The sequence below is a fragment of the Eubalaena glacialis genome, chromosome 1 (genome assembly GCF_028564815.1).
Source record: "Eubalaena glacialis isolate mEubGla1 chromosome 1, mEubGla1.1.hap2.+ XY, whole genome shotgun sequence".
Taxonomy (NCBI): Eukaryota; Metazoa; Chordata; class Mammalia; order Artiodactyla; family Balaenidae; genus Eubalaena; species Eubalaena glacialis.
In genome coordinates, this window is record NC_083716.1 from 222,044,252 (window position 1) to 222,060,255 (window position 16,004).

Consider the following 16,004-nt stretch of genomic DNA (forward strand, 5'->3'; position numbering starts at 1 on the left):
CACAGGCGCGTACTGATGACGTAACAGCTGTTTCCGGTCCCTGGCGCTTCCCTCCAGCCAAAGCCAGGTGAGTGGGGAGTCCAGGCTGGTCCACCCTGGGCTCTGCGCGCCGAGACTGGGGTGGGCTCTGCAAGTGGTGGGTCCGGGCCTCGCACCGCCCCCCCCCCGGAACCACCCCATGACCTGCCTTTGCGGCCCAACGGGCGTGGGAGTGGGAGCCGCCTAAAGGTGGGCCGGGGTTGGAGGAAGTGGCCTGGGAGTCGCCGCGGGGCCTGAGGCTTTTAGGCACCTGACCCAAGCCTTCTTGGAGCCGGCGTTGCCAGGGCCCGTTTTCTCTAGGTTCCGAGATCTGGGCCTGAGCGCTCCACTTTGCCACTTTAGGGGTCTTCTGGATTGTGCCCGGCCCGCGACCCTGCCGTTCTTTTCCTTCCAGCATGATCCGCTGGACCCCAGCGACTTGCCTGAAAGAGACCACTCAACCTGGACGAACCCTTTGGCAGCCCCAGACCGTCCTTGAGGAGGATGACTGAGACAATATGGGCCACGCACTTTGTGTCTGCTCTCGGGGAACTGTCATCATTGACAATAAGCGCTACCTCTTCATCCAGAAACTGGGGGAGGGGTGAGTGTTTGGAAATCATTTAACTAGTCCCTAGGGTTATGATGTTTGAAGGCCAGCAGTCTGCACATGATAGGGGCACAAAAGTTTTATCCCTAGCCTCTGATTCACCTGACAGAGCCCAGCTACGTGGTGGTCAAGAAAGTGGATCGTGGAGCCAGGCTTCCTAGATTCACCATGTATGGCCTTGATAAGCCATAGTTTCATCTGCCTGTTGGAGCTAATTATGCTTTACTTGCAGGGCTGTGAGGACTAAACCAGATACTGCGTATCAAATGTCTCCCCTACGGCCTGGTTCATAGCACTTGATAAATGTTGACTATTATTTATTTAATATTTATTGAGCATCTGTCATGTGCGGAGCCCTGCATTAAGATCATAGCACCTAAAAGGTGACTCTGTCCCTGGTCTTGAGCTCAAAGTGTAATAATCTTCAGACTTCTTTTTAGAGTCACACTTTGGGAGGGTTGCTACTAAATGGGAAAGACACCACCCCACCCCACCCTTCTCCCCAGGGAATTCCTCTGGGTCCAAGCAGTGTGGGAGATGACCATGGTCCTTCACTGACCCCTTTGGCCCACAGTGGGTTCAGCTATGTGGACCTAGTGGAGGGGTTACATGATGGACAGTTCTACGCCCTGAAGCGAATCCTGTGTCATGAGCAGCAGGACCGGGAGGAGGCCCAACGAGAAGCAGACATGCATCGCCTCTTCCATCACCCCAACATCCTTCGCCTTGTGGCTTATTGTCTGAGGGAGCGAGGCACTAAACATGAGGCCTGGCTGCTGCTACCCTTCTTCAAGGTCAGAAAGTCTCCGGGCTGTGGAGGGGGTTGCAACAGAGCCACCTGCCAAGGGCTGTGTGAGCAGTCAAGCACGTTGGGAAGCAGAGACCATGTTCTAGTTTGACTACTTCAGATTTGGGGTTTAAGGAACCCAGATGGGGCTGTGGGGTGTGTGGTGAAATGGTTGATAGGCTTTGACATAGGGAAGGACTCAGGCTCAAGGAGCGGAGGCTAAAAAAACAGAAACCGTGGGGAAACTTGTTTTGCAGAGAGGTACGCTATGGGACGAGATAGAAAAGCTGAAGGACAAAGGCAACTTCTTGACTGAAGAGCAAATCCTTCGGCTGCTGCTGAGTATCTGCAGAGGCCTTGAGGCTATTCATGCCAAGGGTTATGCCCACAGGTCAGTGGGAGGCTCCTGTGTACCTGCTGGGCAGAAAGGAAGAGCCTCATCAAGAGAAATGAGAGGTCTCTGCGCTCCTCCCAAGGAACAGCCCCCATGATTCTTTTGCCCCCCCCTAGGATTCCAGCCTTCCTGTCCAAGGACGCTCATGGTTCATTTCCACTTTCCTGCAGGGACCTGAAACCCACCAATATCTTGCTTGGAGATGAGGGGCAGCCAGTTTTAATGGACTTGGGTTCCATGAGTCAAGCATGCATCCACGTGGAGGGCTCCCGCCAGGCTCTGGCCCTCCAGGTAAGAGTCTCTAGGTTCCTTTGCCCACCTGTTCCCCATCCTCAACCCCTTCTGGTGCATGCCCCAATTTGGTCACATGACCATGACCTGTGCCCCCCTTTTGAGCTCTGGGGCCACTGTTCCAGGACTGGGCAGCCCAGCGGTGCACCATCTCCTACCGGGCCCCGGAGCTCTTTTCCGTGCAGAGCCACTGTGTCATCGATGAGCGGACTGATGTCTGGGTGAGGAGCATGTGGGTGGGATCTGGGTGGGGAGGAGTGCTGCTCTGTACCTACTGTGGAGTAGAGGAACAGGTCTTTGGTATCTCACGCATGGGGCCCGAGGAACCATGTATGTCCTCATCCCCCCTCGACTTTCTTCCTGGAAACTGTCACTGACACTGTACTCAGTTGCTCAGGAAGTGGTATAATCCCGCCCTTTGAACAGGGTGAGTACAGCTAACTGTCAGGGCTGAAGGAAGTGGCTAAGCACAGGGTGCAGAGGCCTCCAGCTAACTCGCAGTTTCTCTGGGCCCTGGTGGTGTCATGTGACTGAAGTCCGCATATTGTAGTTTCCTTTCACTACAGAATTAAGCGGAGCGATATCACCTCCATTGGTCCCCTTCCAGGGAATAACCAAGTTATGCTTAGTCCCTAGGCTGTGTGCTATATGCCATGATGTTTGGGGAAGGCCCTTATGACATGGTGTTCCAGAAGGGTGACAGTGTGGCCCTTGCTGTGCAGAACCAACTAAGCATCCCGCAGAGCCCCAGGTGAGCAATGAAGGGGGCAGCAAGCAGTTCAGACTCCTCCCAGCCGTTTGCGGGGCTGGAGCTGTAGCACAGGGGATGGCTGCTCTCATCACCCTGCCCTCCTCCTTCTACAGGCATTCTTCAGCCTTGCGGCAGCTGCTGACCTTAATGATGACTGTGGACCCCCAGCAGCGCCCTCACATTCCTTTCCTCCTGAGTCAGTTGGAGGCACTGCAGCCCCTGGCTCAGAGCCAGCACACTACCCAAATCTGAACAAACCAGTGGCCATGTTGAGAAGGTGGCCCCTGTGCCTTGGGAAGAAGCTCCCATCCCTTAGTGGAATCTCCATCCCTTCTAACCAGGACAGCTCTCTTGTAGTTGGGGGCAGCTGGGGGGTGGGGACAGTCAGCTCAGTCTTCTGTCTCTGATTCTGCTCTCTTACGCCCAAGAGCAACAACTGGACTGGAGGCCTGACTGGGTAGCGGTGGGTGAGGGTGGGGAATGGGGAAAGGGGAACTGATAGAATCTGGTAAAGGCTCTGAGCAGGACTGCTGAGCTTACATCATGATCTGCCTCCAAATCTGGGAGCAGGAAAATGTATGAATAGAAGAATAAAGTGAAAGTAGCTTGGTGTGATCTTAGTTTCATTGTGCCTGGAGTGAGAGAAGAGGTGCAGGGGGCCAAAAGTCTGGTTGCCATTTCCAAGGGAGAGCCTGGAGAGAAGAGGGACTGGTGTTGCGTCAGGAATGGCGTGACTTCATCATTCCACGTACGGAGGCAGGTGTGCCTACCTTAGATCTGGCTGGTTGGTGGGGGGCAGTTCTTCTCCTAGCTTGTCTTATTCAAAAACTTCAAGATGCTCTGGTTTGAGCTGGCTTCTGTGCCAAGAACTGTGACCAGGGCCGCCTTAAGCACCCTCAACTCGCACTTTCATTTCTTCATTCCCAGGGCTGGGTAGCTTAGTCAGAGCAGCCCAGCTGGTTTTCCAGGCAAGGGCTTCTGGGTGGAGACACCTGAGGAGTCTTTGGGACAGCTACATAACTCGTCTCCAGCTTCTGCCTGGGGGAAGGGGAGTGGAGGTGGCAGCCATTTTGGCCCCGAATCTCTCCCAGATGGTTCTAGTTCACACATGGTTAATGATTAATGAGGCCAGTGTGGTGTGGCAGTATCCAGCTGCCACTTCCTGCCTACGCTGCTGAGTAAACAGGGGCCCTGCCCTTGCTGGGCTTGAAACCTGTTCCCCCGGGAAGAGCACTGTGTCCCTGAATCACCAGGGAGGGAAGGCAAGGGCAGGGTTCGCATCTCCTGCTCCTGAGATTGAAGCTTCTTCCCCGCACTGTGCCCACCCCCAACTGCTGACGTCAGTGTGGGTCCTGGGGTGCCTATTAGCAAAGTTGAAGTTTTCCCCAGGGCCCTGGCAGGAGGCTCCCACCAGCTAGCACAGAGGCTGAGGCCAGAAAGAAAGCACAAACAGAGGGGAAATGACCTGACTTTTAATGGCACAACCCTAGGCCCCAGCAAAGCAGCAAGACCAACAGTAAGCTTTGCAAAGCTGCTAGGAGGTGCAGTGACACAAACAACTCTAGGAGATCTCCCTTGTTCCCTCCCATCCCCCAAGCTTACGACTAGGCTCCATGCCCAGGAACTCTGAGCCAGCTCAGCCCCACTCCCAAGCCCTTATAACGCACAGAGGTACCTGGGCCAAGCTTGCTTCCAGAGTCAGTGAATGCAGAGCAGCAGGAAGAATAGGGTAGCCGTCTAACTCTCAAATACAGAAACTGCTGGGCTTAAACTCCTACTTGGAAAGGAAGTGAAGCCTCAGATCCTTTAACAGCTCATGGCTGGACAGACAGGTCCAAGATTTGGTCCTCGTCTCCCCCCTATCCTGGGCACCTCTAGGATCATACACGGGGTCATGTTTCCTGGGCCTGGCAAGGAAGGTCTTTCCTTCCTGGCCTGAAGGTCTCACTTTCAGCCATGGAAGGGAAAAAGTCATGAGCAGCACATAGTGAGGGCAGCAGCAGAAGCAGCAGCAGCACAAAAGGGGAAGGCAGCAGAAGCTTAATCACTCACAGAGGGGACAAGAAACCGTGCAAGGAGACTGTTTATTTCGAAAGGATTTTGCAATAAACATAGCGAGTGGACTCCAGGCAGCTGTTCTATTCTTCTCCCTCATCCTCGTCCTCGTAGGAGTCGATGCCTACTTCCTCGTAATCCTTCTCCAGGGCAGCCATATCCTCCCGGGCCTCGGAGAACTCACCCTCCTCCATGCCCTCGCCCACGTACCAGTGCACAAACGCCCTCTTGGCATACATCAGGTCGAACTTGTGGTCCAGGCGGGCCCAGGCCTCAGCGATGGCGGTCGTGTTGCTCAGCATGCACACGGCACGCTGCACCTTGGCCAGATCACCCCCGGGCACCACAGTGGGGGGCTGGTAGTTGATGCCAACCTTGAAGCCCGTGGGGCACCAGTCCACGAACTGAATACTGCGCTTGGTCTTGATGGCAGCGATGGCGGCGTTGACATCCTTGGGCACCACGTCTCCACGGTACAGCAGGCAGCAGGCCATGTACTTGCCGTGACGGGGATCACACTTCACCATCTGGTTGGCAGGCTCGAAGCAGGCATTGGTGATCTCTGCCACCGACAGCTGCTCGTGGTAGGCTTTCTCTGCAGAGATGACTGGCGCATAGGTGGCCAGGGGGAAGTGGATGCGAGGGTAGGGCACCAGGTTGGTCTGGAACTCTGTCAGGTCCACGTTGAGGGCCCCGTCGAAGCGCAGGGAGGCCGTGATGGAGGAGACGATTTGGCTGATGAGGCGGTTGAGGTTGGTGTAAGTCGGGCGCTCGATGTCTAGGTTACGGCGGCAGATGTCATAGATGGCTTCATTGTCCACCATGAAGGCACAGTCTGAGTGCTCCAGGGTGGTGTGGGTGGTCAGGATGGAGTTATAGGGCTCCACCACGGCTGTGGACACCTGTGGGGCTGGGTAGATGGAGAACTCCAGCTTGGATTTCTTGCCATAGTCAACAGAGAGCCGCTCCATCAGGAGTGAGGTGAAGCCAGAGCCAGTGCCCCCTCCAAAGCTGTGGAACACCAGGAAGCCCTGAAGTCCTGTGCACTGATCAGACTGAAAGGCAAGAAAGTAAAGAGCAATATGGGCAGGGAAGGGGCCTGAGGAACTCTTACCTTCTGGCTTCACAAAAGCCTAAAATTTCTCAGGAGTCAAGGCAAAGACTAATGAGTATCCCATAGCTGCAGCATGCTCTGGGGCATGTACAATTAGAGATGACACCATGAAATGGATCCGGGAAAAAATGTTTCTGACCATTAGCATCCTCTCAAACGCTCCCTTCCTTCCATCCCAAGTTCTCACCAGCTTGCGGATCCGGTCCAGTACAGGGTCAATGATTTCCTTGCCAATGGTATAGTGACCACGAGCGTAGTTGTTAGCGGCATCCTCTTTCCCAGTAATGAGCTGCTCGGGGTGGAAGAGCTGTCGGTATGGGCCATTTCGGATCTCATCTGGAAGGGCATAAACCACATCATTAGGGCAGAAACCACAAGGCTGTGCTCAGCACGTACCTCCCTCCCCCAGCCTGGTAACTGTGGTCAGATGTATGGAAGAGCTCATCCTTCTGCCAGCCTGAGATACCAGTGTGTGAGGGAAACCCAGACCTGCTGCTCAGGCCAGCCTGCAATCAGCTTGCCTTCTTTAGCTTCCAGCAGGGCAAGGGGTTTTTAGGGCCAGGAAAGCCAGGTCTACACACCCTCTCTCCAGAGAGAAGCTTAGAGTCACTTTCCATCCCCTCAATTCCACCCTCTCTTCCTCTCACCGATTACGGTGGGCTCCAAATCCACAAAAACTGCCCGGGGCACATGCTTTCCAGCGCCGGTTTCACAGAAGAAGGTGGTGAAGGAGTCGTCCCCTCCACCAATGGTCTTGTCACTGGGCATCTGCCCATCTGGCTGAATCCCATGTTCCAGACAGTAGAGCTCCCAGCAGGCATTGCCCATCTGAACACCTGCCTGCCCCACATGGACTGAGATGCATTCACGCTGAAGGATAAAGAGAGGGGACATGGCATAAGCTCCACATACATAAGTCCTTACCTCATGAGCCTCTCTCCCACCCTATCACCTACCAGTTAGGATCACTCAGTTGGCAAAAGTGGAGGCTTGGGGCTGGGCAGAGGTCAAAGAGGCTGGCAGCCTGCCCAGGCTCCCCTGCATAGGACTTTCCAACTGGAGGCACCCAGTAGGACAGGCCAGTCCCTCAGCCTACTTCTCCATGGGGACCTTGTCAAGTAAGAGCTGTGGCTCCACATGACCCTGCCACATTCATAGGACACTCAGGGAGGACGGAGAGGGCAAGTGCGTATGAGACAGGCAGACACTGCAGTAACTGAGACAAGGACAAGCGATTTTTCAGCTGTTCCCAATCCCTACCCTCACAAATCAGCTTCTCAAGAGCCTGAGGAGGGACAGAAGGTTTTCCAGAGCTATGAATTTATAGCTAGAGGTCCCCTGCTTGATTAGTTCTTTGCTCTGAGGATGGAACAACTAGAATTTCGTATAACCCTCTCCCCCTTTCATTCTTGCGGGCTGCAGAGGTGTCTCAGCCTTCCAGCCAGGCGTCAACTGACCACGCTGGCCAGCAGGATGCCCTCCCCCCACCACCTTTCAAGCCCGTCTGGCTGCGCTCGTCACCTCCACCCCCACACCCTGGGTGTCTTCACCACCTTCGTCCACTGCGGAGCCCTCACCGAGACCGCAGAGAGCAAAAGACGGCAGGCGCAGGCAATACGGGTTGTGGGTACTGGGGCACTCGCTGCCCTAGGCTCATCCCTGCCAGTGTGAAATTAACCTCTGAAGAGCCAAAGTGGTGCCACGCAGGGCCGGCGCAGCCTCCCTTTTCGACACCGAAATGGCGGGGTGACGGTTTCCAAATACCCAGAAAAGGAAGCGGAACCTGCGGTGAGGCCCTAGAGGTAACCGCCTTGCCCTGGGCAGGGTGAGCGCCATCCTGCACCCTCGCCCTGCATTCGCCCCCCCTTCTAGATTCTTTCCAGTTACATCCCGGCGGAAAGCGAGGATTGGATTTCGGTCCCGGTCCCTGGGCTATAAATACCACCCCCCTACACACACCTCTTTCCCCTCCCCCCAACCTGGCCCCGGCCGCGCTCTCGCTCAGCGCCAGCTGTCTCTGCCCGTCCCTGCACCCTGATTCCGGTTGGAGAGAATCCGGCTCGCCAGACTAGGCTGAACCCCATTCTCGCCACCCCTCCAGGATCAGAAGAGGGGTGCTGAGTCACAGGGGGCTGTGGGTAGGAGGGATACACACACAGTCGGAGGAAAGGGGGATGCTGCACCAAGTAATCTGACCCCCTCCACCTTCTTGCGCCAAGCACGTGTTTGGTCAGCTCCGGGGACCGGGAAGTGAGGCGGAGGTCAGCCGAGCGGGTCTCCCTCGCCGGCGGAAAGGACTGGGTACGGGACCGCGTGACTCCCCTCAGGAGAATTAGGGCACAAATGCTTGGTGGAGCAGGAGGGGATTCCAGAAGGACTTCTCTCTGCTCGTGAAGAATCCCACCCCACTCCACTCCCTTCCCCAGCCTCCGAAAGTGGACAACGTGGCTCAGCCAAAGTCACCGGGAGGCGGTGGGGTGGGGGAAATGCACACCCCCCCCCCACCCCCCGCCAACTCCTCGAGACCAGGAACTTCGGATGGAGGGCTCCGAGCATCCCGGGAGGGAGGTTCCCCGAAGAAGAGGGGCAATTAAGGCACGGGCGAGATGCCGGCGGGGCCGCACTCACCATGGTGAGTCCAGGCGGTGGGTCTCACGTAGAGTCCGGGTGACGGGTCTCAGTGAGAACTGCGCTAGCTGCAGTGCCGCACCGCTCTTATACGCGGGGGGCGGGCCCACGCGCTCCGACCGCCCACTAGGAGCTGGGCGGCCCAGAGGCCACGCCCCCAAAGGTAGGCGGCCCGGAGGGGTGGAGCCAGGGCGAGTCCCCTCCCCCTGGCGTGCCCCAGTCCCTCACCTGTCCCGCGTGGGTTAGGAGTAGCGACCGGAGCTTTAACTCTTCGCTCCGGGTTTTGAGCCGACACTCAGAGCTCCCGAGCTCCGCTGTTGGGACGCAGGGTGCAGTGCCAGGACGAGTCTCGCCTGTACCTGCGTCATGGGGGCGCCTGTGGCTCAGGTGTTCTGACTTAGGCCGCGTGCTGTAGAGGCTGTTTTTCCGAAGTGGCTGTAGCCAGCCTTCGCCGGTGCCCTCCCCGACCCGCCTCCCTGGAGGCTCCGGCCGACTGCCTGGCTCTGGCCTGCCCCCCAGGAACCCCTTGCAGCCGCAAGCGGCCTGCTGGTCCCCGGCCGGGACGGCTGGCCTTCGCCAACGCCCGTGGGCGGCCGAGGACCAGGAGCTGCACAGCCTGAGCCCCAGGTTGCCGATCCCTTAGGCTGCTCCGCAGAGCCGAGCCCCACAGTCTGTCTGCGAGGGCCGACGCCCGGAATCTCCTGTGGCTCGCCGGCTACCCGCCGGTCAGTGGCCCCGTCATCAGCGCCGTCACTATTAGCCGGCCCTCGCCATCGTCACCTGCCCGTTTTCCTGCTGCCAGAACCGCCTGAGCTCTGGACCGAAGCCCTCAGTACCTGGATTCGCATCTTGACTGCCCTATGTGACCTTGGGCAAGTGACTTAACCTCACTGAGTCCTTGGCATTTTCACCGGTGAAAGGAGACAATAATTCCACCCCCAGAAAGCATTGTTGTGAGGTATCATAACGTTTGTTGACTCCAAAGAGGAAAAAAGAAAATGGAGATTCCGATATCATGGCTGATTTTGACTTCCCCACCCTCTTCTGTCCCTAAGCCATAGGCAGGATCTGCGACCTGCATCTCAATGCCCTCAGAGCTCAGGTGGAGGTCTCAGCTGAAGCTATTCCTTCTTTTTACGTTTCATTTCCATTTCTTGCAAGAATGGGCTTTTCAATCTACTTCTGCTTTCACTTGCATGCCTTACATTTTCTATCTGTCTCCCTTCACTGGGGAAATCATCAGAAGTGCCCTATGTGCCTATCGGCACATCATTAAGAAACCTGTCTCCTAGGCTAGTCACTTAGAAAGGATTCACCTGCCTCTCCTATCATAGTGTTTCCTAGGGCCAGGGCTGCCTGACAAAACAACACAGCAGGATAAAATAACTAGCAATGGCAACTTTCTACCAACAAAATAGCTAATTGACACCTTACTTAGGCAAGGCATGGAAAGGAATACAGTGATATATGACAAGGTCTCTTTTCCCAGTAGACTAACCATATGGTTGGGAGAACAAGACTCATTCATAAAAAAGAAAACTGGCAAGGGCATACAATGAGGCTGCTTTGGGAAATGGGGTCATGGTCTCTACAGAGCAAGGAGCCTTGGTGATTACAGAACACACGGCCTCTTGCAGACCTTCCCTGGCTCTCTTTTTTCCTTGTCCACCCCAACCCCAGCAGAATGAATATTTTAAGAGGATTGCGCTATCTTAGGCAAAATCCAAAACCTATTTGCCCTTCGGGTTCAGCTTCTTTCTTTGTAAAACTGGGATAATAACTTCGGATTGTGAGGACCAGATGAACTGAGGGATGTGTACATACACAGCAAAGCACCGTGTATGCAGTTGTCTGGACTCTTAGAGCATTTTATTCATTTATTTTAGTGTGTGTAGCACATCACGCTGCAGTTATTCTTGTACATGTCCATCTTATTAGATAGCGACCTTGTTGAAGGTAAGGATTGTGTCTTATTCACTTTTGTGTCCGTAGCTCCTAGTATGGCGCTTAGCATGTGGTAAGGATTTGCTAAGTGTGTGTCAGGTGAATTTTTTCACTACAGAGATGGGACTAAAATTAAGGTGAAACTCTAAGAAGTCAGAAGTTTCAAATTAGCAGCCTGGAGGCCAAATTCCCCCACAGTGTTAACCCCCATAGCGTTTAGAATATGAAAAAAATCAGGAATTGTCTTTGGGGCATCCCCAAAGACCACCCCTATGTTGGGAGACTTGCCAGATGGACTCACAGGACTCAGCATAAACTTGTACTCACAGCTAAGGTTTATTACAGTGATGTAGGAACAATACACAACTGGATAATAAGGGGAAAAGACACAAGCGGAGTCTGAAGGAATCTATGCCCTCTCCCCCCCATAAGGGCTCACACAGTGTACTCTTCCTCCAAAATGAAAATGGGACAACGTTTCCCTGCGGTGTTTCTGCCCAAGAAAGCCCGTTAGAGACTCAGCACCCAAGGTTTTTAGTGGGGGCTGGTCGCATAGGCACCTCTGCCTTGCACTTACCAAAATTCCAGACTCTTTAGAAGAAAAGCAGGTGTTCAGCATAAATCATATCGTTTACACACACCATCTAGGCACAACAAACCATCCTTATCAGTTAGCTGTTGACTGGGTGCACTCTAAGAGCCAAGTTCCCAGATGCCAGCCAAGGGCCAACCTTGCGAGCAGGCCTTTCTAAGTCTCAGTTCTGCTATGTTAACTCTTTTCTGCATGATCGTGTAAAAATCCAGATTTCTAGCTTATCTTGATAAGAATTGGAAGATATGGCTATTCAAGGCCTGCATTCCCATTTAGCAATTGTGATAGGCAGAACAGCTCCCCACCGAGATGTCCACATCCTAATCCCTGGAATCTGTGACTATGTTACCTTACATGGCAAAAGACTCTGTGGATGTGATTAGGGTAAAGGTCTTGAGATGGGAGACTATTCTGGATTTCCTGGGTGGGCCCAATGTAATCACAAGAGTCCTTATAAATGGAAGAGGGAGGCAGGAGAGTCAGAGTCAGGGAAGGAGAGGTCAGAAGCAGAGGTCAGAGTGATGGCTTCTAAGATGAAAGGAGGCCATGGTAAGGAATGTGGGCAGCCTCCAGAAGATTGAAAAGGCAAGGAACATATTCTCCTCTAGAGTCTTTAGAAGGAAGACAGTCATGCCAACACCTTGAGTTTATCCCTAAACAGGTTTCCAATTCCAGTGTGCGGGGCGGGGGGCTTCCCCACACACCACCAAGCAGTTCTCAGACACCAGCAGGGTGTTCAAGAATACAACTCAATTCTGCCACTTTCTGCCTGGAGATAGCATCAGATTTCCCGATTAAGGGTTTAAGTCCTACAAGACTGTCACCCACTCCCCACTTCAGATGCCAGTCGCTAGCCCAGGTTGTTGCCTGTGCTTCTGACCCACCAGCTACATATTGGAAGTTCCAACAGCCCCCGCCAACTCAGGATACCAATCACAAGTCCAGGTTGTTACCTGTCTTTCTGACTGACCAGCTGTAAATTAGAGGTTACCATTACTTCTTCCTTGGGTTCAATTAATTTGCTAGAGAGGCTCACCGAGTTCAGAGAAACATTCTACCTACTAGATCACTGGTTTATTATAAAAGGATATAAGCCAGGAGCAGCCACATGGAAGAGATGCAGAGGGCAAGGTACGGGGAAAGGGCATGAGCTTCCATAGCGCCAGGAGCACCACTCTCCCAGCACCTCCATGTGTTCACCATCCTGGAAGGTTTCCAAACCCCATCCTTTTGAGTTTGGATGGAGGCTTCATTACATAAGCACGACTGATTAAATCATTGACCACTGGTAATTGAACTCAATCTCCAGCTGCCCGCCCCTCCCGGGAGGTCAGAAGCGGGTGGTGGGACTGAAATTTCTAACCCTCTAATCACTCAGTTGGCTCCACTGGCAAGCAGCCCCCCTCCTTAGGTGGGTCCAAAAGTCACCTCATTAACATAACAAAAGACACCTTGATCACTCTCAACACTTAGGGAATTCTCAGGGTTTTGGGAACTGTGAGCTGGGAGGAGTAGACAAAGACCAAATAATATATAAGAAATATATTTTGGTCATCTGAGTAACCATATATATTTTTTTCTTATAAATCATAATACTGCAATCCCTATAAGACCTATTTTGGACTTCTGACCTCCAGAACTGTGAGATAATAAATTTGCGTTGTTTTAAGCTATTAAGTTTGTAGCAATTTCTTACAGCCTCCATAGGAAGCCAATAGGCAACAAATGCAGCTGGGTGGCGGCTACTCTCTTAGGATGGGCACCAAGCTGCTCCAGTTCAGGCAGCCCTCATCACTCTGTGTCTCCCTGACACAGAAGACCAGTGCCTGTTGCCATTTAACATCATATGCTCAACCCACATCACACATTTACATTACTCTGGCCCCTGTAGCAAGGAGTTCACAACCACTGAGCAGGCCTCCTGGCAGGAAAAATGGAGCAGACAAGGTTTCAGGGAGACATGCCCAAGGCGTGTTAGTGGAACATAGATTCTGCTTCTGATTGTGCATGTGTGTTTGAGTGCGCACGCTCATGTGTGTATGTGCATGGCTGTGAGCATGTATGTATCTTCTCAGGGTATATACAGATCCCCTGAATTAGGGCCATAAACTCCGGGTAGGTGTGCAGGTAACAGTCCATATTACCAGATGGAAAACTCTTAGACATTCACATACATGTACAGAATCTAGGAAGACGATGCCAGGCACTTCTTCACTCTTCCTCATGATGCATTGCTTAGTCCATTTACCCTACATGGATGTCCATTCTCTCTTTGGATCGCTCTCCCTCTTCACCATGACCATTGTTATCTCTGTCTTTTCTAACTCCTTCTCAGAGTCTCAACACAACCTTGGAGCAGTGCAGCAAGGTCATCAAAGTTTAAAATGTCTCCATTGATTCCATCTGGGAGAGGTGGAGCTGAACCTTGGTGCACATCCTCCATTTTTTCAGATGGAGCATCTACCAGCTGTCCTCCTCCTCACAGAACCATCTTTCCAAAGGAATATCTCCACGTCTTCTCTCCTTCTTGCTGTCCACGCAGACCTGGTTCACATGCTCCACTTAGATGTTCTTGCCAAGGTCTCTAGTGACCTCCATCTTGCCAAAGCCAAAGGTCACGTCTCTCTCTTCATCATTCTCAGCCTCTCAGCAGTATTTGACATAGCCTATCCTTCCCTTATAGTGTTTCGTAGTTGAAGCACTTCCTTCTTGGCTTCGATGACACCTCCCCTCCTGGTTTCTGTTCTGGCCACTCCTTTTTGGTGGTCTTTGATGGTTTACCTCTAAAGGGTATTCCCCATAGCTCAGTCCCAGGCTCTCCATGTGCTTTTCTCCCTGAAGGAGCAATCGTTGAAGGTGGGTGATGAGTATATGGGGTTTTATTATGTTATCTCTACTTTGGGGTATATTTTTAAATGTCCTTAATAAAAAGTGATTGTAACATATCTAGGGTTACTCAAAAAAGAATACCTAGAGTATATACATTGCCAAACTGAAGTGCAAGAATAGAACAAAAAGAAAGACATATCACCTATATGCTGCTGGCTCTCAAATGTATACCTCCATTTTGGACCTCTCCTCTAAACTTCAGATTCACATGACTATTTGCCTTCTTGACATCATACCTTGAAAGCACATTAGACATCTCAACATAACACATTCAAAGTAGAACTCTCAGTATACTACCCTCATCCCACTCCCTGCCAAACCTGCTTCTATCCTAGGCTTCCGAGTCTGAGTCAACAACATCACCTTCCACCCAATTGCTTAGGTAAAAACCTAGGATCATCCTGCATTCCTCTTTCCCTCTCTCCTTCCCCTCTTTTATTAGTGAGAATGTTTTAGCTTCAAATAATGGAAAGCCTAACTACCAGCAGCTTAAACAATGGGTATATTTATTATCCCACAAGAAATCTTGAGTATAGGGCGGTTCCAGGGTTGATTCAGTGATGTCACCAATAAGTCCGGTATTTCCAGCTTTCTGCTCTGGCATCCTCAATGGGCTGGCGAAATCTTCTCTCCTAATCACAGGATGGCCGCAGCAGCTCCAAGTATTATGCCCTCATATGACACCATCCTAAGGCGGGAAAGGGGGTTGGTTTCCTCCCACATCTCTTTTTATCAGGGAGAAAAACCTTTCCTTAAGTCACCCTAGCAGACTTTCCCTTATATCTCACTGGCCCTGGGCCCAAACTAGTCACTGGAAGGAGGCAATGGAACTACTATGAATGGTTTGGACTAACCTATACTTAGCCCTAGGTCTAGGGAAAGGCCATCCTCCATGACCAAGTGGAAGGGTGAATAATTATACAAAATTAGGACCATGCCAGCAAAGAAGAAGTGGAGGCAGGGGTCAGGTGAGTCCGTTGGTGAGGTCTGCACACCCCAGATTAGCATGTCCTGTCACTTTACTTCAAACCCAGCTACTTCCCCCATCCCCACTCTAGTCCAAGCCACCAGCCCCTCATTTCTGGATGTCTGCCATAGCCTCCTAACCAGCTTCCTTCTCCTACTCTTGAACCCCTATAATGCATTCTCCACATAGCAGCTGCAATAATCTCTCTAAAACAAAACACAAAGTAGGCAATGAGGCTTGCTTAAAACCCTCCCAATACACTTGTAATAAAAGCCATTCTCCTTGCCAGGCCCCTTTACCTCTGTGACCTCATCTTGCATAGCCCCCTCCCTCCCTCCTTCAGTTTCCTTATATACACCAGGCTTGCTCCTTTGCACTTGCTATTCTCTCTGCCTGGACCACTACAATCCAGATCTTGGTGTGGCCATCTCCTTATCGCTCAGTTCAAATACCACCTTCTTAGAGAGTGGCTTCTTCTCAGTAGTAGTCCCCCACCTCTTTCTGGGCCATTATCCTGTTTTGTTTTCTTCACGTGTTCATTGCTATCTGAAATTCTCTTGTTTGTTTAGTTATTATGTCTTCCACAAAAATATAAACTCCTTAAAAGCACAAACTCTTGGGGTTTCCCTGGTGGTGCAGTGGTTAAGAATCCGCCTGCCAATGCAGGGGAGCATTGGAGCCCTGATCCAGGAAGATCCCACATGCCGCGGAGCAACTAAGCCTGTGAGCCACAACTACGGAGCCTGCGCTCTAGAGCCCGTGAGCCACAACTACTGAGCCTGCGTGCCTCAACTAATGAAGCCCACGCACCTAGAGCCCGTGCTCCGCAACAAGAGAAGCCACCACAATGAGAAGTCCGAGCACCACAATGAAGAGTAGCCACCACTCGCCGCAACTAGAGAAAGCCCGCGCGCAGCAACAAAGACCCAACGCAGCCAAAAATGATAAATAAATAAATAAATTA

General features: G+C 52.4%; 2 protein-coding genes across 6 annotated transcripts; one reads left to right on the forward strand and one right to left on the reverse strand.

Annotated features, from left to right (window-relative positions):
- Window positions 1-18: 18 nt before the first annotated feature.
- Window positions 19-3,461, forward strand: STK16 (serine/threonine kinase 16). Of its 4 annotated transcripts, none has more exons than XM_061187584.1 (8): window positions 19-67; window positions 434-622; window positions 1,203-1,422; window positions 1,673-1,806; window positions 1,980-2,100; window positions 2,226-2,321; window positions 2,730-2,851; window positions 2,965-3,461. In XM_061187584.1, exons 2-8 carry the CDS (start codon window positions 537-539, stop codon window positions 3,101-3,103), a joined length of 918 nt encoding a protein of 305 aa, XP_061043567.1. In that variant the 5' UTR covers window positions 19-67; window positions 434-536; the 3' UTR covers window positions 3,104-3,461. The 4 variants fall into 4 exon arrangements, with proteins under 4 accessions (XP_061043567.1, XP_061043569.1, XP_061043566.1 ...); XM_061187586.1 differs by lacking the exon at window positions 19-67 and adding an exon at window positions 114-136; XM_061187583.1 differs by lacking the exon at window positions 19-67 and adding an exon at window positions 161-228.
- A 1,455-nt stretch (window positions 3,462-4,916) lies between these two features.
- On the reverse strand, window positions 4,917-8,732 carry LOC133089500 (tubulin alpha-4A chain). Of its 2 annotated transcripts, none has more exons than XM_061187589.1 (4): window positions 8,649-8,732; window positions 6,668-6,890; window positions 6,208-6,356; window positions 4,917-5,961 (listed from the first exon to the last, which is right to left on the reverse strand). In XM_061187589.1, exons 1-4 carry the CDS (start codon window positions 8,649-8,651, stop codon window positions 4,990-4,992), a joined length of 1,347 nt encoding a protein of 448 aa, XP_061043572.1. In that variant the 5' UTR covers window positions 8,652-8,732; the 3' UTR covers window positions 4,917-4,989. The 2 variants fall into 2 exon arrangements, with proteins under 2 accessions (XP_061043572.1, XP_061043573.1); XM_061187590.1 differs by lacking the exon at window positions 8,649-8,732 and adding an exon at window positions 6,977-6,997.
- Window positions 8,733-16,004: the final 7,272 nt, after the last annotated feature.

Coding starts and splice junctions, on each gene's coding strand:
- STK16 (XM_061187584.1), top strand. CDS start 537: ATGGGCCACGCACTTTGTGTCTGCTCTCGGGGAACTGTCATCATTGAC. Junction 623..1,202: donor ATCCAGAAACTGGGGGAGGG/GTGAGTGTTTGG, acceptor TTTGGCCCACAG/TGGGTTCAGCTATGTGGACC. Junction 1,807..1,979: donor GCCAAGGGTTATGCCCACAG/GTCAGTGGGAGG, acceptor ACTTTCCTGCAG/GGACCTGAAACCCACCAATA.
- LOC133089500 (XM_061187589.1), bottom strand. Junction 6,357..6,667: donor TTTGGAGCCCACCGTAATCG/GTGAGAGGAAGA, acceptor ATGCCCTTCCAG/ATGAGATCCGAAATGGCCCA. Junction 5,962..6,207: donor TGGACCGGATCCGCAAGCTG/GTGAGAACTTGG, acceptor CTTGCCTTTCAG/TCTGATCAGTGCACAGGACT.